The sequence below is a fragment of the Eucyclogobius newberryi genome, unplaced genomic scaffold (assembly GCF_026437365.1).
Source record: "Eucyclogobius newberryi isolate DKJ021-1_F unplaced genomic scaffold, fEucNew1.0.hap1 SCAF_20, whole genome shotgun sequence".
In the NCBI taxonomy this organism is placed as follows: Eukaryota; Metazoa; Chordata; class Actinopteri; order Gobiiformes; family Gobiidae; genus Eucyclogobius; species Eucyclogobius newberryi.
In genome coordinates, this window is record NW_027315835.1 from 1998064 (window position 1) to 2024952 (window position 26889).

The window sequence follows — 26889 nt, forward strand, 5'->3', positions numbered from 1 at the left end:
GGCTCTCACAGCGGCCCGTACCTGGCTCTGTAGCGGGACAAGAGGCTGTTGGTCAGTCTCAGTTCCTGCTGGAGCTCGGACACTTCTCGTCTCATGGCAGAGTTCTCCTTCTCCAGAAACGCGGCTCGTACAGCGATCTGGTTCTGCTTCAGCCGCCGCGCGTCCCTCGACCGCTTCGCCGCCATGTTGTTCCTCCGCCGCCGCGTCCAGTAACGGTCGTCCTGGAAACACAAGGTTCGAAGGGGACGAGTCAGAGACTGGTTTAGACCTGGTTTAGTCCTGGTTTAGACCTGGTTTAGACCTGGTTTAGACCTGGTTTAGACCTGGTTTAGTCCTGGTTTAGTCCTGGTTTAGTCCTGGTTTAGACCTGGTTTAGACCTGGTTTAGACCTGGTTTAGACCTGGTTTAGTCCTGGTTTAGTCCTAGTTTAGTCCTGGTTTAGACCTGGTTTAGACCTGGTTTAGACCTGGTTTAGACCTGGTTTAGACCTGGTTTAGTCCTGGTTTAGTCCTGGTTTAGTCCTAGTTTAGACCTGGTTTAGACCTGGTTTAGACCTGGTTTAGTCCTGGTTTAGACCTGGTTTAGACCTGGTTTAGTCCTGGTTTAGACCTGGTTTAGACCTGGTTTAGACCTGGTTTAGTCCTGGTTTAGACCTGGTTTAGACCTGGTTTAGACCTGGTTTAGTCCTGGTTTAGTCCTGGTTTAGACCTGGTTTAGTCCTGGTTTAGACCTGGTTTAGTCCTGGTTTAGACCTGGTTTAGTCCTGGTTTAGTCCTGGTTTAGACCTGGTTTAGTCCTGGTTTAGTCCTGGTTTAGTCCTGGTTTAGTCCTGGTTTAGACCTGGTTTAGACCTGGTTTAGTCCTGGTTTAGTCCTGGTTTAGACCTGGTTTAGACCTGGTTTAGTCCTGGTTTAGTCCTGGTTTAGACCTGGTTTAGACCTGGTTTAGACCTGGTTTAGTCCTGGTTTAGACCTGGTTTAGTCCTGGTTTAGACCTGGTTTAGACCTGGTTTAGACCTGGTTTAGTCCTGGTTTAGTCCTGGTTTAGACCTGGTTTAGACCTGGTTTAGTCCTGGTTTAGACCTGGTTTAGACCTGGTTTAGTCCTGGTTTAGTCCTGGTTTAGACCTGGTTTAGACCTGGTTTAGTCCTGGTTTAGACCTGGTTTAGTCCTGGTTTAGTCCTGGTTTAGACCTGGTTTAGTCCTGGTTTAGTCCTGGTTTAGACCTGGTTTAGTCCTGGTTTAGTCCTGGTTTAGACCTGGTTTAGACCTGGTTTAGTCCTGGTTTAGTCCTGGTTTAGACCTGGTTTAGTCCTGGTTTAGACCTGGTTTAGACCTGGTTTAGTCCTGGTTTAGTCCTGGTTTAGTCCTGGTTTAGTCCTGGTTTAGTCCTGGTTTAGTCCTGGTTTAGACCTGGTTTAGACCTGGTTTAGACCTGGTTTAGACCTGGTTTAGTCCTGGTTTAGTCCTAGTTTAGACCTGGTTTAGTCCTGGTTTAGACCTGGTTTAGTCCTGGTTTAGACCTGGTTTAGACCTGGTTTAGTCCTGGTTTAGTCCTGGTTTAGACCTGGTTTAGTCCTGGTTTAGTCCTGGTTTAGTCCTGGTTTAGACCTGGTTTAGACCTGGTTTAGTCCTGGTTTAGACCTGGTTTAGACCTGGTTTAGACCTGGTTTAGTCCTGGTTTAGTCCTGGTTTAGACCTGGTTTAGTCCTGGTTTAGACCTGGTTTAGTCCTGGTTTAGACCTGGTTTAGTCCTGGTTTAGTCCTGGTTTAGACCTGGTTTAGTCCTGGTTTAGTCCTGGTTTAGTCCTGGTTTAGTCCTGGTTTAGACCTGGTTTAGACCTGGTTTAGTCCTGGTTTAGTCCTGGTTTAGACCTGGTTTAGACCTGGTTTAGTCCTGGTTTAGTCCTGGTTTAGACCTGGTTTAGACCTGGTTTAGACCTGGTTTAGTCCTGGTTTAGACCTGGTTTAGTCCTGGTTTAGACCTGGTTTAGACCTGGTTTAGACCTGGTTTAGTCCTGGTTTAGTCCTGGTTTAGACCTGGTTTAGACCTGGTTTAGTCCTGGTTTAGACCTGGTTTAGACCTGGTTTAGTCCTGGTTTAGTCCTGGTTTAGACCTGGTTTAGACCTGGTTTAGTCCTGGTTTAGACCTGGTTTAGTCCTGGTTTAGTCCTGGTTTAGACCTGGTTTAGTCCTGGTTTAGTCCTGGTTTAGACCTGGTTTAGTCCTGGTTTAGTCCTGGTTTAGACCTGGTTTAGACCTGGTTTAGTCCTGGTTTAGTCCTGGTTTAGACCTGGTTTAGTCCTGGTTTAGACCTGGTTTAGACCTGGTTTAGTCCTGGTTTAGTCCTGGTTTAGTCCTGGTTTAGTCCTGGTTTAGTCCTGGTTTAGACCTGGTTTAGACCTGGTTTAGACCTGGTTTTGACCTGGTTTAGTCCTGGTTTAGTCCTAGTTTAGACCTGGTTTAGTCCTGGTTTAGACCTGGTTTAGTCCTGGTTTAGACCTGGTTTAGACCTGGTTTAGTCCTGGTTTAGTCCTGGTTTAGACCTGGTTTAGTCCTGGTTTAGTCCTGGTTTAGTCCTGGTTTAGACCTGGTTTAGACCTGGTTTAGACCTGGTTTAGTCCTGGTTTAGACCTGGTTTAGTCCTTGTTTAGACCTGGTTTAGTCCTGGTTTAGACCTGGTTTAGACCTGGTTTAGTGCTGGTTTAGTCCTGGTTTAGTCCTGGTTTAGACCTGGTTTAGACCTGGTTTAGACCTGGTTTAGTCCTGGTTTAGTCCTAGTTTAGACCTGGTTTAGTCCTGGTTTAGTCCTGGTTTAGACCTGGTTTAGACCTGGTTTAGTCCTGGTTTAGACCTGGTTTAGACCTGGTTTAATCCTGGTTTAGTCCTGGTTTAGTCCTGGTTTAGTCCTGGTTTAGACCTGGTTTAGACCTGGTTTAGTCCTGGTTTAGTCCTGGTTTAGACCTAGTTTAGACCTGGTTTAGACCTGGTTTAGTCCTGGTTTAGACCTGGTTTAGACCTGGTTTAGACCTGGTTTAGACCTGGTTTAATTCTGGTTTAGTCCTGGTTTAGTCCTGGTTTAGTCCTGGTTTAGACCTGGTTTAGACCTGGTTTAGACCTGGTTTAGTCCTGGTTTAGACCTGGTTTAGACCTGGTTTAGACCTGGTTTAGTCCTGGTTTAGACCTGGTTTAGTCCTAGTTTAGACCTGGTTTAATCCTGGTTTAGACCTGGTTTAGACCTGGTTTAGGCCTGGTTTAGTCCTGGTTTAGACCTGGTTTAGACCTGGTTTAGTCCTGGTTTAGACCTGGTTTAGTCCTGGTTTAGACCTGGTTTAGTCCTGGTTTAGTCCTGGTTTAGACCTGGTTTAGTCCTGGTTTAGACCTGGTTTAGTCCTGGTTTAGACCTGGTTTAGTCCTGGTTTAGTCCTGGTTTAGACCTGGTTTAGTCCTGGTTTAGTCCTGGTTTAGTCCTGGTTTAGTCCTGGTTTAGACCTGGTTTAGACCTGGTTTAGTCCTGGTTTAGTCCTGGTTTAGACCTGGTTTAGACCTGGTTTAGTCCTGGTTTAGTCCTGGTTTAGACCTGGTTTAGACCTGGTTTAGACCTGGTTTAGTCCTGGTTTAGACCTGGTTTAGTCCTGGTTTAGACCTGGTTTAGACCTGGTTTAGACCTGGTTTAGTCCTGGTTTAGTCCTGGTTTAGACCTGGTTTAGACCTGGTTTAGTCCTGGTTTAGACCTGGTTTAGACCTGGTTTAGTCCTGGTTTAGTCCTGGTTTAGACCTGGTTTAGACCTGGTTTAGTCCTGGTTTAGACCTGGTTTAGTCCTGGTTTAGTCCTGGTTTAGACCTGGTTTAGTCCTGGTTTAGTCCTGGTTTAGACCTGGTTTAGTCCTGGTTTAGTCCTGGTTTAGACCTGGTTTAGACCTGGTTTAGTCCTGGTTTAGTCCTGGTTTAGACCTGGTTTAGTCCTGGTTTAGACCTGGTTTAGACCTGGTTTAGTCCTGGTTTAGTCCTGGTTTAGTCCTGGTTTAGTCCTGGTTTAGTCCTGGTTTAGACCTGGTTTAGACCTGGTTTAGACCTGGTTTAGACCTGGTTTAGTCCTGGTTTAGTCCTAGTTTAGACCTGGTTTAGTCCTGGTTTAGACCTGGTTTAGTCCTGGTTTAGACCTGGTTTAGACCTGGTTTAGTCCTGGTTTAGTCCTGGTTTAGACCTGGTTTAGTCCTGGTTTAGTCCTGGTTTAGTCCTGGTTTAGACCTGGTTTAGACCTGGTTTAGTCCTGGTTTAGACCTGGTTTAGACCTGGTTTAGACCTGGTTTAGTCCTGGTTTAGTCCTGGTTTAGACCTGGTTTAGTCCTGGTTTAGACCTGGTTTAGTCCTGGTTTAGACCTGGTTTAGTCCTGGTTTAGTCCTGGTTTAGACCTGGTTTAGTCCTGGTTTAGTCCTGGTTTAGTCCTGGTTTAGTCCTGGTTTAGACCTGGTTTAGACCTGGTTTAGTCCTGGTTTAGTCCTGGTTTAGACCTGGTTTAGACCTGGTTTAGTCCTGGTTTAGTCCTGGTTTAGACCTGGTTTAGACCTGGTTTAGACCTGGTTTAGTCCTGGTTTAGACCTGGTTTAGTCCTGGTTTAGACCTGGTTTAGACCTGGTTTAGACCTGGTTTAGTCCTGGTTTAGTCCTGGTTTAGACCTGGTTTAGACCTGGTTTAGTCCTGGTTTAGACCTGGTTTAGACCTGGTTTAGTCCTGGTTTAGTCCTGGTTTAGACCTGGTTTAGACCTGGTTTAGTCCTGGTTTAGACCTGGTTTAGTCCTGGTTTAGTCCTGGTTTAGACCTGGTTTAGTCCTGGTTTAGTCCTGGTTTAGACCTGGTTTAGTCCTGGTTTAGTCCTGGTTTAGACCTGGTTTAGACCTGGTTTAGTCCTGGTTTAGTCCTGGTTTAGACCTGGTTTAGTCCTGGTTTAGACCTGGTTTAGACCTGGTTTAGTCCTGGTTTAGTCCTGGTTTAGTCCTGGTTTAGTCCTGGTTTAGTCCTGGTTTAGTCCTGGTTTAGACCTGGTTTAGACCTGGTTTAGACCTGGTTTAGACCTGGTTTAGTCCTGGTTTAGTCCTAGTTTAGACCTGGTTTAGTCCTGGTTTAGACCTGGTTTAGTCCTGGTTTAGACCTGGTTTAGACCTGGTTTAGTCCTGGTTTAGTCCTGGTTTAGACCTGGTTTAGTCCTGGTTTAGTCCTGGTTTAGTCCTGGTTTAGACCTGGTTTAGACCTGGTTTAGACCTGGTTTAGTCCTGGTTTAGACCTGGTTTAGTCCTTGTTTAGACCTGGTTTAGTCCTGGTTTAGACCTGGTTTAGACCTGGTTTAGTGCTGGTTTAGTCCTGGTTTAGTCCTGGTTTAGACCTGGTTTAGACCTGGTTTAGACCTGGTTTAGTCCTGGTTTAGTCCTAGTTTAGACCTGGTTTAGTCCTGGTTTAGTCCTGGTTTAGACCTGGTTTAGACCTGGTTTAGTCCTGGTTTAGACCTGGTTTAGACCTGGTTTAATCCTGGTTTAGTCCTGGTTTAGTCCTGGTTTAGTCCTGGTTTAGACCTGGTTTAGACCTGGTTTAGTCCTGGTTTAGTCCTGGTTTAGACCTAGTTTAGACCTGGTTTAGACCTGGTTTAGTCCTGGTTTAGACCTGGTTTAGACCTGGTTTAGACCTGGTTTAGACCTGGTTTAATTCTGGTTTAGTCCTGGTTTAGTCCTGGTTTAGTCCTGGTTTAGACCTGGTTTAGACCTGGTTTAGACCTGGTTTAGTCCTGGTTTAGACCTGGTTTAGACCTGGTTTAGACCTGGTTTAGTCCTGGTTTAGACCTGGTTTAGTCCTAGTTTAGACCTGGTTTAATCCTGGTTTAGACCTGGTTTAGACCTGGTTTAGGCCTGGTTTAGTCCTGGTTTAGACCTGGTTTAGACCTGGTTTAGTCCTGGTTTAGACCTGGTTTAGTCCTGGTTTAGACCTGGTTTAGTCCTGGTTTAGTCCTGGTTTAGACCTGGTTTAGACCTGGTTTAGACCTGGTTTAGTCCTGGTTTAGTCCTGGTTTAGACCTGGTTTAGACCTGGTTTAGTCCTGGTTTAGTCCTGGTTTAGACCTGGTTTAGACCTGGTTTAGACCTGGTTTAGTCCTGGTTTAGACCTGGTTTAGACCTGGTTTAGTCCTGGTTTAGACCTGGTTTAGTCCTGGTTTAGTCCTGGTTTAGACCTGGTTTAGTCCTGGTTTAGACCTGGTTTAGTCCTGGTTTAGACCTGGTTTAGACCTGGTTTAGACCTGGTTTAGTCCTGGTTTAGTCCTAGTTTAGACCTGGTTTAGTCCTGGTTTAGACCTGGTTTAGTCCTGGTTTAGACCTAGTTTAGACCTGGTTTAGACCTGGTTTAGTCCTGGTTTAGACCTGGTTTAGTCCTGGTTTAGTCCTGGTTTAGTCCTGGTTTAGTCCTGGTTTAGACCTGGTTTAGTCCTTGTTTAGACCTGGTTTAGTCCTGGTTTAGACCTGGTTTAGTCCTGGTTTAGTCCTGGTTTAGTCCTGGTTTAGACCTGGTTTAGACCTGGTTTAGTCCTGGTTTAGTCCTAGTTTAGACCTGGTTTAGTCCTGGTTTAGTCCTGGTTTAGACCTGGTTTAGACCTGGTTTAGTCCTGGTTTAGTCCTGGTTTAGACCTGGTTTAATCCTGGTTTAGTCCTGGTTTAGTCCTGGTTTAGTCCTGGTTTAGACCTGGTTTAGACCTGGTTTAGACCTAGTTTAGACCTGGTTTAATTCTGGTTTAGTCCTGGTTTAGTCCTGGTTTAGTCCTGGTTTAGACCTGGTTTAGACCTGGTTTAGACCTGGTTTAGTCCTGGTTTAGACCTGGTTTAGACCTGGTTTAGACCTAGTTTAGACCTGGTTTAGTCCTGGTTTAGTCCTGGTTTAGACCTGGTTTAGACCTGGTTTAGACCTGGTTTAGTCCTGGTTTAGACCTAGTTTAGACCTGGTTTAGTCCTGGTTTAGACCTAGTTTAGACCTGGTTTAGTCCTGGTTTAGTCCTGGTTTAGACCTGGTTTAGTCCTAGTTTAGACCTGGTTTAGACCTGGTTTAGACCTAGTTTAGACCTGGTTTAGTCCTGGTTTAGTCCTAGTTTAGACCTGGTTTAATCCTGGTTTAGTCCTGGTTTAGTCCTGGTTTAGTCCTAGTTTAGTCCTAGTTTAGACCTGGTTTAATTCTGGTTTAGTCCTGGTTTAGTCCTGGTTTAGTCCTGGTTTAGACCTGGTTTAGACCTGGTTTAGACCTGGTTTAGTCCTGGTTTAGACCTGGTTTAGACCTGGTTTAGACCTGGTTTAGACCTGGTTTAGTCCTGGTTTAGTCCTGGTTTAGACCTGGTTTAGACCTAGTTTAGACCTGGTTTAGTCCTGGTTTAGTCCTAGTTTAGACCTGGTTTAATCCTGGTTTAGACCTGGTTTAGACCTGGTTTAGTCCTGGTTTAGTCCTGGTTTAGACCTGGTTTAGACCTGGTTTAGACCTGGTTTAGTCCTGGTTTAGTCCTAGTTTAGACCTGGTTTAGTCCTGGTTTAGACCTGGTTTAGACCTGGTTTAGTCCTGGTTTAGTCCTGGTTTAGACCTGGTTTAGTCCTGGTTTAGGCCTGGTTTAGTCCTGGTTTAGTCCTGGTTTAGACCTGGTTTAGACCTGGTTTAGACCTGGTTTAGTCCTGGTTTAGACCTGGTTTAGTCCTGGTTTAGACCTGGTTTAGTCCTGGTTTAGTCCTGGTTTAGACCTGGTTTAGACCTAGTTTAGTCATGGTTTAGTCCTGGTTTAGACCTGGTTTAGACCTGGTTTAGTCCTGGTTTAGACCTGGTTTAGACCTGGTTTAGACCTGGTTTAGTCCTGGTTTAGACCTGGTTTAGACCTGGTTTAGACCTGGTTTAGTCCTGGTTTAGACCTGGTTTAGTCCTGGTTTAGTCCTGGTTTAGACCTGGTTTAGACCTGGTTTAGACCTGGTTTAGTCCTGGTTTAGTCCTAGTTTAGACCTGGTTTAGTCCTGGTTTAGTCCTGGTTTAGACCTGGTTTAGACCTGGTTTAGACCTGGTTTAGTCCTGGTTTAGTCCTAGTTTAGACCTGGTTTAGTCCTGGTTTAGTCCTGGTTTAGACCTGGTTTAGACCTAGTTTAGTCCTGGTTTAGTCCTGGTTTAGTCCTGGTTTAGACCTGGTTTAGTCCTGGTTTAGACCTGGTTTAGACCTGGTTTAGTCCTGGTTTAGTCCTGGTTTAGACCTGGTTTAATCCTGGTTTAGTCCTGGTTTAGTCCTGGTTTAGTCCTGGTTTAGTCCTGGTTTAGACCTGGTTTAGACCTGGTTTAGACCTGGTTTAGTCCTGGTTTAGACCTAGTTTAGACCTGGTTTAGTCCTGGTTTAGTCCTGGTTTAGACCTGGTTTAGACCTAGTTTAGACCTGGTTTAGTCCTGGTTTAGACCTGGTTTAGACCTGGTTTAATCCTGGTTTAGTCCTGGTTTAGTCCTGGTTTAGTCCTAGTTTAGACCTGGTTTAATTCTGGTTTAGTCCTGGTTTAGTCCTGGTTTAGTCCTGGTTTAGACCTGGTTTAGACCTGGTTTAGACCTGGTTTAGTCCTGGTTTAGACCTGGTTTAGACCTGGTTTAGACCTAGTTTAGACCTGGTTTAGTCCTGGTTTAGTCCTGGTTTAGACCTGGTTTAGACCTGGTTTAGTCCTGGTTTAGTCCTAGTTTAGACCTGGTTTAGACCTGGTTTAGACCTGGTTTAGTCCTGGTTTAGACCTAGTTTAGACCTGGTTTAGTCCTGGTTTAGTCCTGGTTTAGACCTGGTTTAGACCTGGTTTAGACCTGGTTTAGACCTGGTTTAGACCTAGTTTAGACCTGGTTTAGTCCTGGTTTAGACCTGGTTTAGACCTGGTTTAGACCTAGTTTAGACCTGGTTTAGTCCTGGTTTAGTCCTAGTTTAGACCTGGTTTAATCCTGGTTTAGTCCTGGTTTGGACCTGGTTTAGACCTGGTTTAGTCCTGGTTTAGACCTGGTTTAGACCTAGTTTAGACCTGGTTTAGTCCTGGTTTAGACCTGGTTTAGACCTGGTTTAGACCTAGTTTAGACCTGGTTTAGTCCTGGTTTAGTCCTAGTTTAGACCTGGTTTAATCCTGGTTTAGTCCTGGTTTAGTCCTGGTTTAGACCTGGTTTAGTCCTGGTTTAGACCTGGTTTAGACCTGGTTTAGACCTGGTTTAGACCTAGTTTAGACCTGGTTTAGTCCTGGTTTAGTCCTGGTTTAGACCTGGTTTAGACCTGGTTTAGACCTGGTTTAGTCCTGGTTTAGACCTAGTTTAGACCTGGTTTAATCCTGGTTTAGTCCTGGTTTAGTCCTGGTTTAGTCCTGGTTTAGTCCTGGTTTAGACCTAGTTTAGACCTGGTTTAGTCCTAGTTTAGACCTGGTTTAATCCTGGTTTAGTCCTGGTTTAGTCCTGGTTTAGACCTGGTTTAGTCCTAGTTTAGACCTGGTTTAATCCTGGTTTAGTCCTGGTTTAGTCCTGGTTTAGACCTGGTTTAGACCTGGTTTAGACCTGGTTTAGTCCTGGTTTAGTCCTGGTTTAGACCTGGTTTAGTCCTGGTTTAGGCCTGGTTTAGTCCTGGTTTAGTCCTGGTTTAGACCTGGTTTAGACCTGGTTTAGACCTGGTTTAGTCCTGGTTTAGACCTGGTTTAGTCCTGGTTTAGACCTGGTTTAGTCCTGGTTTAGTCCTGGTTTAGACCTGGTTTAGACCTAGTTTAGTCATGGTTTAGTCCTGGTTTAGACCTGGTTTAGACCTGGTTTAGTCCTGGTTTAGACCTGGTTTAGACCTGGTTTAGACCTGGTTTAGTCCTGGTTTAGACCTGGTTTAGACCTGGTTTAGACCTGGTTTAGTCCTGGTTTAGACCTGGTTTAGTCCTGGTTTAGTCCTGGTTTAGACCTGGTTTAGACCTGGTTTAGACCTGGTTTAGACCTGGTTTAGTCCTGGTTTAGTCCTAGTTTAGACCTGGTTTAGTCCTGGTTTAGTCCTGGTTTAGACCTGGTTTAGACCTGGTTTAGACCTGGTTTAGTCCTGGTTTAGTCCTAGTTTAGACCTGGTTTAGTCCTGGTTTAGTCCTGGTTTAGACCTGGTTTAGACCTAGTTTAGTCCTGGTTTAGTCCTGGTTTAGTCCTGGTTTAGACCTGGTTTAGTCCTGGTTTAGACCTGGTTTAGACCTGGTTTAGTCCTGGTTTAGTCCTGGTTTAGACCTGGTTTAATCCTGGTTTAGTCCTGGTTTAGTCCTGGTTTAGTCCTGGTTTAGTCCTGGTTTAGACCTGGTTTAGACCTGGTTTAGACCTGGTTTAGTCCTGGTTTAGACCTAGTTTAGACCTGGTTTAGTCCTGGTTTAGTCCTGGTTTAGACCTGGTTTAGACCTAGTTTAGACCTGGTTTAGTCCTGGTTTAGACCTGGTTTAGACCTGGTTTAATCCTGGTTTAGTCCTGGTTTAGTCCTGGTTTAGTCCTAGTTTAGACCTGGTTTAATTCTGGTTTAGTCCTGGTTTAGTCCTGGTTTAGTCCTGGTTTAGACCTGGTTTAGACCTGGTTTAGACCTGGTTTAGACCTGGTTTAGACCTGGTTTAGACCTAGTTTAGACCTGGTTTAGTCCTGGTTTAGTCCTGGTTTAGACCTGGTTTAGACCTGGTTTAGTCCTGGTTTAGTCCTAGTTTAGACCTGGTTTAGACCTGGTTTAGACCTGGTTTAGTCCTGGTTTAGACCTAGTTTAGACCTGGTTTAGTCCTGGTTTAGTCCTGGTTTAGACCTGGTTTAGACCTGGTTTAGACCTGGTTTAGACCTGGTTTAGACCTAGTTTAGACCTGGTTTAGTCCTGGTTTAGTCCTAGTTTAGACCTGGTTTAATCCTGGTTTAGTCCTGGTTTAGTCCTGGTTTAGTCCTGGTTTAGACCTGGTTTAGACCTAGTTTAGACCTGGTTTAGTCCTGGTTTAGTCCTAGTTTAGACCTGGTTTAATCCTGGTTTAGTCCTGGTTTAGTCCTGGTTTAGTCCTGGTTTAGACCTGGTTTAGTCCTGGTTTAGACCTGGTTTAGACCTGGTTTAGACCTGGTTTAGACCTGGTTTAGTCCTGGTTTAGACCTGGTTTAGACCTGGTTTAGACCTAGTTTAGACCTGGTTTAGTCCTGGTTTAGTCCTAGTTTAGACCTGGTTTAATCCTGGTTTAGTCCTGGTTTAGTCCTGGTTTAGTCCTGGTTTAGACCTGGTTTAGACCTGGTTTAGACCTGGTTTAGACCTAGTTTAGACCTGGTTTAGTCCTGGTTTAGTCCTGGTTTAGACCTGGTTTAGACCTGGTTTAGACCTGGTTTAGACCTGGTTTAATCCTGGTTTAGTCCTGGTTTAGTCCTGGTTTAGTCCTGGTTTAGTCCTGGTTTAGACCTGGTTTAGACCTGGTTTAGACCTGGTTTAGTCCTAGTTTAGACCTGGTTTAATCCTGGTTTAGTCCTGGTTTAGTCCTGGTTTAGTCCTGGTTTAGTCCTGGTTTCGTCCTGGTTTCGTCCTGGTTTAGTCCTGGTTTAGACCTGGTTTAGACCTGGTTTAGACCTGGTTTAGACCTGGTTTAGACCTAGTTTAGACCTGGTTTAGTCCTGGTTTAGTCCTGGTTTAGACCTGGTTTAGACCTGGTTTAGACCTGGTTTAGACCTGGTTTAGTCCTAGTTTAGACCTGGTTTAATCCTGGTTTAGTCCTGGTTTAGTCCTGGTTTAGTCCTGGTTTAGACCTGGTTTAGACCTGGTTTAGTCCTAGTTTAGACCTGGTTTAATCCTGGTTTAGTCCTGGTTTAGTCCTGGTTTAGTCCTGGTTTAGTCCTGGTTTAGACCTGGTTTAGACCTGGTTTAGACCTGGTTTAGTCCTAGTTTAGACCTGGTTTAATCCTGGTTTAGTCCTGGTTTAGTCCTGGTTTAGTCCTGGTTTAGTCCTGGTTTCGTCCTGGTTTCGTCCTGGTTTAGTCCTGGTTTAGACCTGGTTTAGACCTGGTTTAGACCTGGTTTAGACCTGGTTTAGACCTAGTTTAGACCTGGTTTAGTCCTGGTTTAGTCCTGGTTTAGACCTGGTTTAGACCTGGTTTAGACCTGGTTTAGACCTGGTTTAGTCCTAGTTTAGACCTGGTTTAATCCTGGTTTAGTCCTGGTTTAGTCCTGGTTTAGTCCTGGTTTAGACCTGGTTTAGACCTGGTTTAGTCCTAGTTTAGACCTGGTTTAATCCTGGTTTAGTCCTGGTTTAGTCCTGGTTTAGTCCTGGTTTCGTCCTGGTTTAGTCCTGGTTTAGACCTGGTTTAGACCTGGTTTAGACCTGGTTTAGACCTAGTTTAGACCTGGTTTAGTCCTGGTTTAGTCCTGGTTTAGACCTGGTTTAGACCTGGTTTAGACCTGGTTTAGACCTGGTTTAGTCCTAGTTTAGACCTGGTTTAATCCTGGTTTAGTCCTGGTTTAGTCCTGGTTTAGTCCTGGTTTAGACCTGGTTTAGACCTGGTTTAGTCCTAGTTTAGACCTGGTTTAATCCTGGTTTAGTCCTGGTTTAGTCCTGGTTTAGTCCTGGTTTAGTCCTGGTTTAGTCCTGGTTTAGACCTGGTTTAGACCTGGTTTAGTCCTAGTTTAGACCTGGTTTAATCCTGGTTTAGTCCTGGTTTAGTCCTGGTTTAGTCCTGGTTTAGTCCTGGTTTCGTCCTGGTTTCGTCCTGGTTTAGTCCTGGTTTAGACCTGGTTTAGACCTGGTTTAGACCTAGTTTAGACCTGGTTTAGTCCTGGTTTAGTCCTGGTTTAGACCTGGTTTAGACCTGGTTTAGACCTGGTTTAGACCTGGTTTAGTCCTAGTTTAGACCTGGTTTAATCCTGGTTTAGTCCTGGTTTAGTCCTGGTTTAGTCCTGGTTTAGACCTGGTTTAGACCTGGTTTAGTCCTGGTTTAGTCCTGGTTTAGTCCTGGTTTAGACCTAGTTTAGACCTGGTTTAGTCCTGGTTTCGTCCTGGTTTAGACCTGGTTTAGACCTGGTTTAGACCTGGTTTAGACCTGGTTTAGACCTAGTTTAGACCTGGTTTAGTCCTGGTTTAGTCCTGGTTTAGACCTGGTTTAGACCTGGTTTAGACCTGGTTTAGACCTGGTTTAGTCCTAGTTTAGACCTGGTTTAATCCTGGTTTAGTCCTGGTTTAGTCCTGGTTTAGTCCTGGTTTAGACCTGGTTTAGACCTGGTTTAGACCTAGTTTAGACCTGGTTTAGTCCTGGTTTAGTCCTGGTTTAGACCTGGTTTAGACCTGGTTTAGACCTGGTTTAGACCTGGTTTAGTCCTAGTTTAGACCTGGTTTAATCCTGGTTTAGTCCTGGTTTAGTCCTGGTTTAGTCCTGGTTTAGTCCTGGTTTAGTCCTGGTTTAGTCCTGGTTTAGACCTGGTTTAGTCCTTGTTTAGACCTGGTTTAGTCCTGGTTTAGACCTGGTTTAGACCTGGTTTAGTGCTGGTTTAGTCCTGGTTTAGTCCTGGTTTAGACCTGGTTTAGACCTGGTTTAGACCTGGTTTAGTCCTGGTTTAGTCCTAGTTTAGACCTGGTTTAGTCCTGGTTTAGTCCTGGTTTAGACCTGGTTTAGACCTGGTTTAGTCCTGGTTTAGTCCTGGTTTAGACCTGGTTTAATCCTGGTTTAGTCCTGGTTTAGTCCTGGTTTAGTCCTGGTTTAGACCTGGTTTAGACCTGGTTTAGACCTGGTTTAGTCCTGGTTTAGTCCTGGTTTAGTCCTGGTTTAGTCCTGGTTTAGACCTGGTTTAGTCCTGGTTTAGACCTAGTTTAGACCTGGTTTAGTCCTGGTTTAGTCCTGGTTTAGACCTGGTTTAGACCTGGTTTAGACCTGGTTTAGTCCTGGTTTAGACCTGGTTTAATTCTGGTTTAGTCCTGGTTTAGTCCTGGTTTAGTCCTGGTTTAGACCTGGTTTAGACCTGGTTTAGACCTGGTTTAGTCCTGGTTTAGACCTGGTTTAGACCTGGTTTAGACCTGGTTTAGACCTGGTTTAGACCTGGTTTAGTCCTGGTTTAGTCCTAGTTTAGACCTGGTTTAATCCTGGTTTAGACCTGGTTTAGACCTGGTTTAGACCTGGTTTAGTCCTGGTTTAGACCTGGTTTAGACCTGGTTTAGTCCTGGTTTAGACCTGGTTTAGTCCTGGTTTAGGCCTGGTTTAGTCCTGGTTTAGACCTGGTTTAGTCCTGGTTTAGTCCTGGTTTAGACCTGGTTTAGACCTGGTTTAGTCCTGGTTTAGACCTGGTTTAGACCTGGTTTAGACCTGGTTTAGTCCTGGTTTAGACCTGGTTTAGACCTGGTTTAGACCTGGTTTAGTCCTGGTTTAGACCTGGTTTAGTCCTGGTTTAGTCCTGGTTTAGACCTGGTTTAGACCTGGTTTAGACCTGGTTTAGTCCTGGTTTAGACCTGGTTTAGACCTGGTTTAGACCTGGTTTAGTCCTGGTTTAGTCCTAGTTTAGACCTGGTTTAGTCCTGGTTTAGTCCTGGTTTAGACCTGGTTTAGACCTGGTTTAGTCCTAGTTTAGACCTGGTTTAATTCTGGTTTAGTCCTGGTTTAGTCCTGGTTTAGTCCTGGTTTAGACCTGGTTTAGACCTGGTTTAGACCTGGTTTAGTCCTGGTTTAGACCTGGTTTAGACCTGGTTTAGACCTAGTTTAGACCTGGTTTAGTCCTGGTTTAGTCCTGGTTTAGACCTGGTTTAGACCTGGTTTAGACCTGGTTTAGTCCTGGTTTAGACCTAGTTTAGACCTGGTTTAGTCCTGGTTTAGACCTAGTTTAGACCTGGTTTAGTCCTGGTTTAGTCCTGGTTTAGACCTGGTTTAGTCCTGGTTTAGTCCTAGTTTAGACCTGGTTTAGACCTGGTTTAGACCTAGTTTAGACCTGGTTTAGTCCTGGTTTAGTCCTAGTTTAGACCTGGTTTAATCCTGGTTTAGTCCTGGTTTAGTCCTGGTTTAGTCCTAGTTTAGTCCTAGTTTAGACCTGGTTTAATTCTGGTTTAGTCCTGGTTTAGTCCTGGTTTAGTCCTGGTTTAGACCTGGTTTAGACCTGGTTTAGACCTGGTTTAGACCTGGTTTAGTCCTGGTTTAGACCTGGTTTAGACCTGGTTTAGACCTGGTTTAGACCTGGTTTAGTCCTGGTTTAGTCCTGGTTTAGACCTGGTTTAGACCTAGTTTAGACCTGGTTTAGTCCTGGTTTAGTCCTAGTTTAGACCTGGTTTAATCCTGGTTTAGACCTGGTTTAGACCTGGTTTAGTCCTGGTTTAGTCCTGGTTTAGACCTGGTTTAGACCTGGTTTAGACCTGGTTTAGTCCTGGTTTAGTCCTAGTTTAGACCTGGTTTAGTCCTGGTTTAGACCTGGTTTAGACCTGGTTTAGACCTGGTTTAGTCCTGGTTTAGTCCTGGTTTAGACCTGGTTTAGTCCTCGTTTAGGCCTGGTTTAGTCCTGGTTTAGTCCTGGTTTAGACCTGGTTTAGACCTGGTTTAGACCTGGTTTAGTCCTGGTTTAGACCTGGTTTAGTCCTGGTTTAGTCCTGGTTTAGACCTGGTTTAGACCTAGTTTAGTCATGGTTTAGTCCTGGTTTAGACCTGGTTTAGACCTGGTTTAGTCCTGGTTTAGACCTGGTTTAGACCTGGTTTAGACCTGGTTTAGTCCTGGTTTAGACCTGGTTTAGACCTGGTTTAGTCCTGGTTTAGTCCTGGTTTAGACCTGGTTTAGACCTGGTTTAGACCTGGTTTAGTCCTGGTTTAGACCTGGTTTAGACCTGGTTTAGACCTGGTTTAGTCCTGGTTTAGTCCTAGTTTAGACCTGGTTTAGTCCTGGTTTAGTCCTGGTTTAGACCTGGTTTAGACCTGGTTTAGACCTGGTTTAGTCCTGGTTTAGTCCTAGTTTAGACCTGGTTTAGTCCTGGTTTAGTCCTGGTTTAGACCTGGTTTAGACCTAGTTTAGTCCTGGTTTAGTCCTGGTTTAGTCCTGGTTTAGACCTGGTTTAGTCCTGGTTTAGACCTGGTTTAGACCTGGTTTAGTCCTGGTTTAGTCCTGGTTTAGACCTGGTTTAATCCTGGTTTAGTCCTGGTTTAGTCCTGGTTTAGTCCTGGTTTAGTCCTGGTTTAGACCTGGTTTAGACCTGGTTTAGACCTGGTTTAGTCCTGGTTTAGACCTAGTTTAGACCTGGTTTAGTCCTGGTTTAGTCCTGGTTTAGACCTGGTTTAGACCTAGTTTAGACCTGGTTTAGTCCTGGTTTAGACCTGGTTTAGACCTGGTTTAATCCTGGTTTAGTCCTGGTTTAGTCCTGGTTTAGTCCTAGTTTAGACCTGGTTTAATTCTGGTTTAGTCCTGGTTTAGTCCTGGTTTAGTCCTGGTTTAGACCTGGTTTAGACCTGGTTTAGACCTGGTTTAGTCCTGGTTTAGACCTGGTTTAGACCTGGTTTAGACCTAGTTTAGACCTGGTTTAGTCCTGGTTTAGTCCTGGTTTAGACCTGGTTTAGACCTGGTTTAGTCCTGGTTTAGTCCTAGTTTAGACCTGGTTTAGACCTGGTTTAGACCTGGTTTAGTCCTGGTTTAGACCTAGTTTAGACCTGGTTTAGTCCTGGTTTAGTCCTGGTTTAGACCTGGTTTAGACCTGGTTTAGACCTGGTTTAGACCTAGTTTAGACCTGGTTTAGTCCTGGTTTAGACCTGGTTTAGTCCTGGTTTAGTCCTAGTTTAGACCTGGTTTAATCCTGGTTTAGTCCTGGTTTAGTCCTGGTTTAGTCCTGGTTTAGTCCTGGTTTAGACCTGGTTTAGACCTGGTTTAGACCTGGTTTAGACGTAGTTTAGACCTGGTTTAGACCTGGTTTAGACCTGGTTTAGACCTGGTTTAGACCTGGTTTAGACCTGGTTTAGTCCTGGTTTAGACCTGGTTTAGACCTGGTTTAGTCCTGGTTTAGACCTGGTTTAGTCCTGGTTTAGGCCTGGTTTAGTCCTGGTTTAGTCCTGGTTTAGACCTGGTTTAGACCTGGTTTAGACCTGGTTTAGTCCTGGTTTAGTCCTGGTTTAGACCTGGTTTAGACCTGGTTTAGTCCTGGTTTAGACCTGGTTTAGACCTGGTTTAGACCTGGTTTAGTCCTGGTTTAGACCTGGTTTAGACCTGGTTTAGACCTGGTTTAGTCCTGGTTTAGACCTGGTTTAGTCCTGGTTTAGTCCTGGTTTAGACCTGGTTTAGACCTGGTTTAGACCTGGTTTAGTCCTGGTTTAGACCTGGTTTAGACCTGGTTTAGACCTGGTTTAGTCCTGGTTTAGTCCTAGTTTAGACCTGGTTTAGTCCTGGTTTAGACCTGGTTTAGACCTAGTTTAGACCTGGTTTAGTCCTGGTTTAGTCCTGGTTTAGACCTGGTCTAGTCCTGGTTTAGTCCTGGTTTAGTCCTGGTTTAGACCTGGTTTAGTCCTTGTTTAGACCTGGTTTAGTCCTGGTTTAGGCCTGGTTTAGTCCTGGTTTAGTCCTGGTTTAGTCCTGGTTTAGTCCTGGTTTAGACCTGGTTTAGACCTGGTTTAGTCCTGGTTTAGTCCTAGTTTAGACCTGGTTTAGTCCTGGTTTAGTCCTGGTTTAGACCTGGTTTAGACCTGGTTTAGTCCTAGTTTAGACCTGGTTTAATTCTGGTTTAGTCCTGGTTTAGTCCTGGTTTAGTCCTGGTTTAGACCTGGTTTAGACCTGGTTTAGACCTGGTTTAGTCCTGGTTTAGACCTGGTTTAGACCTGGTTTAGACCTAGTTTAGACCTGGTTTAGTCCTGGTTTAGTCCTGGTTTAGACCTGGTTTAGACCTGGTTTAGACCTGGTTTAGTCCTGGTTTAGACCTAGTTTAGACCTGGTTTAGTCCTGGTTTAGACCTAGTTTAGACCTGGTTTAGTCCTGGTTTAGTCCTGGTTTAGACCTGGTTTAGTCCTAGTTTAGACCTGGTTTAGACCTGGTTTAGACCTAGTTTAGACCTGGTTTAGTCCTGGTTTAGTCCTAGTTTAGACCTGGTTTAATCCTGGTTTAGTCCTGGTTTAGTCCTGGTTTAGTCCTAGTTTAGTCCTAGTTTAGACCTGGTTTAATTCTGGTTTAGTCCTGGTTTAGTCCTGGTTTAGTCCTGGTTTAGACCTGGTTTAGACCTGGTTTAGACCTGGTTTAGACCTGGTTTAGTCCTGGTTTAGACCTGGTTTAGACCTGGTTTAGACCTGGTTTAGACCTGGTTTAGTCCTGGTTTAGTCCTGGTTTAGACCTGGTTTAGACCTAGTTTAGACCTGGTTTAGTCCTGGTTTAGTCCTAGTTTAGACCTGGTTTAATCCTGGTTTAGACCTGGTTTAGACCTGGTTTAGTCCTGGTTTAGTCCTGGTTTAGACCTGGTTTAGACCTGGTTTAGACCTGGTTTAGTCCTGGTTTAGTCCTAGTTTAGACCTGGTTTAGTCCTGGTTTAGACCTGGTTTAGACCTGGTTTAGACCTGGTTTAGTCCTGGTTTAGTCCTGGTTTAGACCTGGTTTAGTCCTCGTTTAGGCCTGGTTTAGTCCTGGTTTAGTCCTGGTTTAGACCTGGTTTAGACCTGGTTTAGACCTGGTTTAGTCCTGGTTTAGACCTGGTTTAGTCCTGGTTTAGACCTGGTTTAGTCCTGGTTTAGTCCTGGTTTAGACCTGGTTTAGACCTAGTTTAGTCATGGTTTAGTCCTGGTTTAGACCTGGTTTAGACCTGGTTTAGTCCTGGTTTAGACCTGGTTTAGACCTGGTTTAGACCTGGTTTAGTCCTGGTTTAGACCTGGTTTAGACCTGGTTTAGTCCTGGTTTAGTCCTGGTTTAGACCTGGTTTAGACCTGGTTTAGACCTGGTTTAGTCCTGGTTTAGACCTGGTTTAGACCTGGTTTAGACCTGGTTTAGTCCTGGTTTAGTCCTAGTTTAGACCTGGTTTAGTCCTGGTTTAGACCTAGTTTAGACCTGGTTTAGTCCTGGTTTAGACCTAGTTTAGACCTGGTTTAGTCCTGGTTTAGTCCTGGTTTAGACCTGGTTTAGTCCTAGTTTAGACCTGGTTTAGACCTGGTTTAGACCTAGTTTAGACCTGGTTTAGTCCTGGTTTAGTCCTAGTTTAGACCTGGTTTAATCCTGGTTTAGTCCTGGTTTAGTCCTGGTTTAGTCCTAGTTTAGTCCTAGTTTAGACCTGGTTTAATTCTGGTTTAGTCCTGGTTTAGTCCTGGTTTAGTCCTGGTTTAGACCTGGTTTAGACCTGGTTTAGACCTGGTTTAGACCTGGTTTAGTCCTGGTTTAGACCTGGTTTAGACCTGGTTTAGACCTGGTTTAGACCTGGTTTAGTCCTGGTTTAGTCCTGGTTTAGACCTGGTTTAGACCTAGTTTAGACCTGGTTTAGTCCTGGTTTAGTCCTAGTTTAGACCTGGTTTAATCCTGGTTTAGACCTGGTTTAGACCTGGTTTAGTCCTGGTTTAGTCCTGGTTTAGACCTGGTTTAGACCTGGTTTAGACCTGGTTTAGTCCTGGTTTAGTCCTAGTTTAGACCTGGTTTAGTCCTGGTTTAGACCTGGTTTAGACCTGGTTTAGACCTGGTTTAGTCCTGGTTTAGTCCTGGTTTAGACCTGGTTTAGTCCTCGTTTAGGCCTGGTTTAGTCCTGGTTTAGTCCTGGTTTAGACCTGGTTTAGACCTGGTTTAGACCTGGTTTAGTCCTGGTTTAGACCTGGTTTAGTCCTGGTTTAGACCTGGTTTAGTCCTGGTTTAGTCCTGGTTTAGACCTGGTTTAGACCTAGTTTAGTCATGGTTTAGTCCTGGTTTAGACCTGGTTTAGACCTGGTTTAGTCCTGGTTTAGACCTGGTTTAGACCTGGTTTAGACCTGGTTTAGTCCTGGTTTAGACCTGGTTTAGACCTGGTTTAGTCCTGGTTTAGTCCTGGTTTAGACCTGGTTTAGACCTGGTTTAGACCTGGTTTAGTCCTGGTTTAGACCTGGTTTAGACCTGGTTTAGACCTGGTTTAGTCCTGGTTTAGTCCTAGTTTAGACCTGGTTTAGTCCTGGTTTAGTCCTGGTTTAGACCTGGTTTAGACCTGGTTTAGACCTGGTTTAGTCCTGGTTTAGTCCTAGTTTAGACCTGGTTTAGTCCTGGTTTAGTCCTGGTTTAGACCTGGTTTAGACCTAGTTTAGTCCTGGTTTAGTCCTGGTTTAGTCCTGGTTTAGACCTGGTTTAGTCCTGGTTTAGACCTGGTTTAGACCTGGTTTAGTCCTGGTTTAGTCCTGGTTTAGACCTGGTTTAATCCTGGTTTAGTCCTGGTTTAGTCCTGGTTTAGTCCTGGTTTAGTCCTGGTTTAGACCTGGTTTAGACCTGGTTTAGACCTGGTTTAGTCCTGGTTTAGACCTAGTTTAGACCTGGTTTAGTCCTGGTTTAGTCCTGGTTTAGACCTGGTTTAGACCTAGTTTAGACCTGGTTTAGTCCTGGTTTAGACCTGGTTTAGACCTGGTTTAATCCTGGTTTAGTCCTGGTTTAGTCCTGGTTTAGTCCTAGTTTAGACCTGGTTTAATTCTGGTTTAGTCCTGGTTTAGTCCTGGTTTAGTCCTGGTTTAGACCTGGTTTAGACCTGGTTTAGACCTGGTTTAGTCCTGGTTTAGACCTGGTTTAGACCTGGTTTAGACCTAGTTTAGACCTGGTTTAGTCCTGGTTTAGTCCTGGTTTAGACCTGGTTTAGACCTGGTTTAGTCCTGGTTTAGTCCTAGTTTAGACCTGGTTTAGACCTGGTTTAGACCTGGTTTAGTCCTGGTTTAGACCTAGTTTAGACCTGGTTTAGTCCTGGTTTAGTGCTGGTTTAGACCTGGTTTAGACCTGGTTTAGACCTGGTTTAGACCTAGTTTAGACCTGGTTTAGTCCTGGTTTAGACCTGGTTTAGTCCTGGTTTAGTCCTAGTTTAGACCTGGTTTAATCCTGGTTTAGTCCTGGTTTAGTCCTGGTTTAGTCCTGGTTTAGTCCTGGTTTAGACCTGGTTTAGACCTGGTTTAGACCTGGTTTAGACGTAGTTTAGACCTGGTTTAGTCCTGGTTTAGACCTGGTTTAGACCTGGTTTAGACCTAGTTTAGACCTGGTTTAGTCCTGGTTTAGACCTGGTTTAGACCTGGTTTAGACCTGGTTTAGACCTAGTTTAGACCTGGTTTAGTCCTGGTTTAGACCTGGTTTAATCCTGGTTTAGTCCTGGTTTAGTCCTGGTTTAGTCCTGGTTTAGTCCTGGTTTAGTGTTTAGACCTGGTTTAGACCTAGTTTAGACCTGGTTTAGTCCTGGTTTAGTCCTGGTTTAGACCTGGTTTAGACCTGGTTTAGTCCTAGTTTAGACCTGGTTTAATCCTGGTTTAGTCCTGGTTTAGTCCTGGTTTAGTCCTGGTTTAGTCCTGGTTTAGACCTGGTTTAGACCTGGTTTAGACCTGGTTTAGACCTGGTTTAGTCCTAGTTTAGACCTGGTTTAATCCTGGTTTAGTCCTGGTTTAGTCCTGGTTTAGTCCTGGTTTAGTCCTGGTTTAGACCTGGTTTAGACCTGGTTTAGACCTGGTTTAGTCCTAGTTTAGACCTGGTTTAATCCTGGTTTAGTCCTGGTTTAGTCCTGGTTTAGTCCTGGTTTCGTCCTGGTTTAGACCTGGTTTAGACCTGGTTTAGACCTGGTTTAGACCTAGTTTAGACCTGGTTTAGTCCTGGTTTAGTCCTGGTTTAGACCTGGTTTAGACCTGGTTTAGACCTGGTTTAGACCTGGTTTAGTCCTAGTTTAGACCTGGTTTAATCCTGGTTTAGTCCTGGTTTAGTCCTGGTTTAGTCCTGGTTTAGACCTGGTTTAGACCTGGTTTAGTCCTAGTTTAGACCTGGTTTATTCCTGGTTTAGTCCTGGTTTAGTCCTGGTTTAGTCCTGGTTTAGTCCTGGTTTAGACCTGGTTTAGACCTGGTTTAGACCTGGTTTAGTCCTAGTTTAGACCTGGTTTAATCCTGGTTTAGTCCTGGTTTAGTCCTGGTTTAGTCCTGGTTTAGTCCTGGTTTCGTCCTGGTTTCGTCCTGGTTTAGTCCTGGTTTAGACCTGGTTTAGACCTGGTTTAGACCTGGTTTAGACCTGGTTTAGACCTAGTTTAGACCTGGTTTAGTCCTGGTTTAGTCCTGGTTTAGACCTGGTTTAGACCTGGTTTAGACCTGGTTTAGACCTGGTTTAGTCCTAGTTTAGACCTGGTTTAATCCTGGTTTAGTCCTGGTTTAGTCCTGGTTTAGTCCTGGTTTCGTCCTGGTTTAGTCCTGGTTTAGACCTGGTTTAGACCTGGTTTAGACCTGGTTTAGACCTAGTTTAGACCTGGTTTAGTCCTGGTTTAGTCCTGGTTTAGACCTGGTTTAGACCTGGTTTAGACCTGGTTTAGACCTGGTTTAGTCCTAGTTTAGACCTGGTTTAATCCTGGTTTAGTCCTGGTTTAGTCCTGGTTTAGTCCTGGTTTAGACCTGGTTTAGACCTGGTTTAGTCCTAGTTTAGACCTGGTTTAATCCTGGTTTAGTCCTGGTTTAGTCCTGGTTTAGTCCTGGTTTAGTCCTGGTTTAGACCTGGTTTAGACCTGGTTTAGACCTGGTTTAGTCCTAGTTTAGACCTGGTTTAATCCTGGTTTAGTCCTGGTTTAGTCCTGGTTTAGTCCTGGTTTCGTCCTGGTTTAGTCCTGGTTTAGACCTGGTTTAGACCTGGTTTAGACCTAGTTTAGACCTGGTTTAGTCCTGGTTTAGACCTGGTTTAGACCTGGTTTAGACCTGGTTTAATCCTGGTTTAGTCCTGGTTTAGTCCTGGTTTAGTCCTGGTTTAGACCTGGTTTAGACCTGGTTTAGTCCTGGTTTAGTCCTGGTTTAGTCCTGGTTTAGACCTAGTTTAGACCTGGTTTAGTCCTGGTTTCGTCCTGGTTTAGACCTGGTTTAGACCTGGTTTAGACCTGGTTTAGACCTGGTTTAGACCTAGTTTAGACCTGGTTTAGTCCTGGTTTAGTCCTGGTTTAGACCTGGTTTAGACCTGGTTTAGTCCTAGTTTAGACCTGGTTTAATCCTGGTTTAGTCCTGGTTTAGTCCTGGTTTAGTCCTGGTTTCGTCCTGGTTTAGTCCTGGTTTAGACCTGGTTTAGACCTGGTTTAGACCTGGTTTAGACCTAGTTTAGACCTGGTTTAGTCCTGGTTTAGTCCTGGTTTAGACCTGGTTTAGACCTGGTTTAGACCTGGTTTAGACCTGGTTTAGTCCTAGTTTAGACCTGGTTTAATCCTGGTTTAGTCCTGGTTTAGTCCTGGTTTAGTCCTGGTTTAGACCTGGTTTAGACCTGGTTTAGTCCTAGTTTAGACCTGGTTTAATCCTGGTTTAGTCCTGGTTTAGTCCTGGTTTAGTCCTGGTTTAGTCCTGGTTTAGACCTGGTTTAGACCTGGTTTAGACCTGGTTTAGTCCTAGTTTAGACCTGGTTTAATCCTGGTTTAGTCCTGGTTTAGTCCTGGTTTAGTCCTGGTTTAGTCCTGGTTTCGTCCTGGTTTAGTCCTGGTTTAGACCTGGTTTAGACCTGGTTTAGACCTAGTTTAGACCTGGTTTAGTCCTGGTTTAGACCTGGTTTAGACCTGGTTTAGACCTGGTTTAGACCTGGTTTAGTCCTAGTTTAGACCTGGTTTAATCCTGGTTTAGTCCTGGTTTAGTCCTGGTTTAGTCCTGGTTTAGACCTGGTTTAGACCTGGTTTAGTCCTGGTTTAGTCCTGGTTTAGTCCTGGTTTAGACCTAGTTTAGACCTGGTTTAGTCCTGGTTTCGTCCTGGTTTAGACCTGGTTTAGACCTGGTTTAGACCTGGTTTAGACCTGGTTTAGACCTAGTTTAGACCTGGTTTAGTCCTGGTTTAGTCCTGGTTTAGACCTGGTTTAGACCTGGTTTAGTCCTAGTTTAGTCCTGGTTTAGACCTGGTTTAGACCTAGTTTAGTCATGGTTTAGTCCTGGTTTAGACCTGGTTTAGTCCTGGTTTAGTCCTGTTTTAGTCCTGGTTTAGACCTGGTTTAGACCTGGTTTAGACCTGGTTTAGACCTGGTTTAGTCCTAGTTTAGACCTGGTTTAATCCTGGTTTAGTCCTGGTTTAGTCCTGGTTTAGTCCTGGTTTAGACCTGGTTTAGTCCTGGTTTAGTCCTGGTTTAGACCTGGTTTAGACCTGGTTTAGACCTGGTTTAGACCTGGTTTAGTCCTAGTTTAGACCTGGTTTAATCCTGGTTTAGTCCTGGTTTAGTCCTGGTTTAGTCCTGGTTTAGACCTGGTTTAGACCTGGTTTAGACCTGGTTTAGTCCTGGTTTAGACCTGGTTTAGACCTGGTTTAGACCTGGTTTAGTCCTAGTTTAGACCTGGTTTAATCCTGGTTTAGTCCTGGTTCAGTCCTGGTTTAGTCCTGGTTTAGACCTGGTTTAGACCTGGTTTAGTCCTGGTTTAGTCCTGGTTTAGTCCTGGTTTAGACCTAATTTAGACCTGGTTTAGTCCTGGTTTCGTCCTGGTTTAGACCTGGTTTAGACCTGGTTTAGACCTGGTTTAGACCTGGTTTAGACCTAGTTTAGACCTGGTTTAGTCCTGGTTTAGTCCTGGTTTAGACCTGGTTTAGACCTGGTTTAGTCCTAGTTTAGACCTGGTTTAATCCTGGTTTAGTCCTGGTTTAGTCCTGGTTTAGTCCTGGTTTAGACCTGGTTTAGACCTGGTTTAGACCTGGTTTAGACCTGGTTTAGTCCTAGTTTAGACCTGGTTTAATCCTGGTTTAGTCCTGGTTTAGTCCTGGTTTAGTCCTGGTTTAGACCTGGTTTAGACCTGGTTTAGACCTAGTTTAGACCTGGTTTAGTCCTGGTTTAGACCTGGTTTAGACCTGGTTTAGACCTGGTTTAGACCTGGTTTAGTCCTAGTTTAGACCTGGTTTAATCCTGGTTTAGTCCTGGTTTAGTCCTGGTTTAGTCCTGGTTTAGACCTGGTTTAGTCCTGGTTTAGTCCTGGTTTAGACCTGGTTTAGACCTGGTTTAGACCTGGTTTAGACCTGGTTTAGTCCTAGTTTAGACCTGGTTTAATCCTGGTTTAGTCCTGGTTTAGTCCTGGTTTAGTCCTGGTTTAGACCTGGTTTAGACCTGGTTTAGACCTGGTTTAGACCTGGTTTAGTCCTGGTTTAGACCTGGTTTAGACCTGGTTTAGTCATGGTTTAGTCCTAGTTTAGACCTGGTTTAGTCCTAGTTTAGACCTGGTTTAATCCTGGTTTAGTCCTGGTTTAGTCCTGGTTTAGTCCTGGTTTAGTCCTGGTTTAGACCTGGTTTAGACCTGGTTTAGACCTGGTTTAGACCTGGTTTAGTCCTGGTTTAGACCTGGTTTAGACCTGGTTTAGACCTGGTTTAGACCTGGTTTAGTCCTAGTTTAGTGCTGGTTTAGTACCTTTAGGTCCTCTGGCATGTGGACTTTTCTGGCCTTCTTGATCATGGGCTGAGGCTTCAGTTCTTCTGTAGAAAAGTGTCTCTTCGAGGGGTCAAACATTTCCTGTCCCGGGACCGTGGACAGGGCCAGGTCCATGGGGTCCAGCTCAAACCCCACCAGGTCCTGGGCGTGGTCCTGGGCGTGGTCCTGGGCGTGGTCCTGGGCGTGGTCCAGGGCGTGGTCCTGGGCGTGGTCCGGGGCGTGGTCCAGGGCGTGGTCCTGGGCGTGGTCCGGGTCTCTGGGACTGGACACGCCTGTGAGACAAAACACCAGTATTTAAACATCATGATTCTTCCTCATGTTTGTGACACTTTAAGGAAATGGAACTTTCAAAATAAGATAAAAGTGAAAAAAACAGCTCGAGTAAAAAGTATTTTACATTTAAGTGTCGGACTTTACACTGAAATACTTCATTTTGTTTCTCAAATAGACACAATGGTTATTTTTTGGACCAGGACTTAAACCAGGACCAGGACTTAAACCAGGACCAGGACCAGGACCAGGACTTAAACCAGATCTAGACTCACCTGGAGGGGGCGGGCTCTGGTGAAAGCGGCCGGAGGTAGAGGCGTGGCTTAGCTCCAACACTTTGGATGAGACCTGCGAGCTGACTGGCTGTCGCAGGCTCGTGGGCGGGGCTTGATGAGCATTCTGGGACACAAGAGTTTGATGGTGGCTGATGACACCGTTCTGGCCGCTGATTGGCTGATGGTGGCTGATGACACCGTTCTGGCTGCTGATTGGCTGATGGTGGCTGATGACACCGTTCTGGCCGCTGATTGGCTGATGGTGGCTGATGACACCGTTCTGGCCGCTGATTGGCTGATGGTGGCTGATGACACCGTTCTGGCCGCTGATTGGCTGATGGTGGCTGATGACACCGTTCTGGCCGCTGATTGGCTGATGGTGGCTGATGACACCGTTCTGGCTGCTGATTGGCTGATGGTGGCTGATGACACCGTTCTGGCCGCTGATTGGCTGATGGTGGCTGATGACACCGTTCTGGCTGCTGATTGGCTGATGGTGGCTGATGACACCGTTCTGGCCGCTGATTGGCTGATGGTGGCTGATGACACCGTTCTGGCCGCTGATTGGCTGCTCGTGCTGGTGGGCGGGGCTGGAGGGGATGTTCTCGTACAGGAACTCGTCCAGGTCCATGTACTCGAGCTGGAACCCGTCGGCGTCGAACAGCAGCGTCTTGTCCCAGAGCGTGGGCCCCAGGAAGGCGGAGAGAGGGGCGGAGTCCTCCTCGTCCAGCGCCTTCTGCTTCTGCGGCGGACCTGAAGTACACAGCAAACGCCTTTAAAGAACAGGAAACACGTCCTGCAGGGGGCGCTGTGACCTGGTGCGACACTTATTACACTTTTGTCAAGCCGTAAAATACATCGTCTTCTA

General features: G+C 45.1%; 1 protein-coding gene across 1 annotated transcript; it reads right to left on the minus strand.

Moving 5' to 3' along the window:
* Nucleotides 1-26652, minus strand: LOC140369447 (uncharacterized). The gene is made up of 3 exons (XM_072456794.1): nucleotides 26022-26652; nucleotides 25456-25748; nucleotides 1-221 (listed from the first exon to the last, which is right to left on the minus strand). Exons 1-3 carry the CDS (start codon nucleotides 26650-26652, stop codon nucleotides 6-8), a joined length of 1140 nt encoding a protein of 379 aa, XP_072312895.1. The 3' UTR covers nucleotides 1-5.
* Nucleotides 26653-26889: the final 237 nt, after the last annotated feature.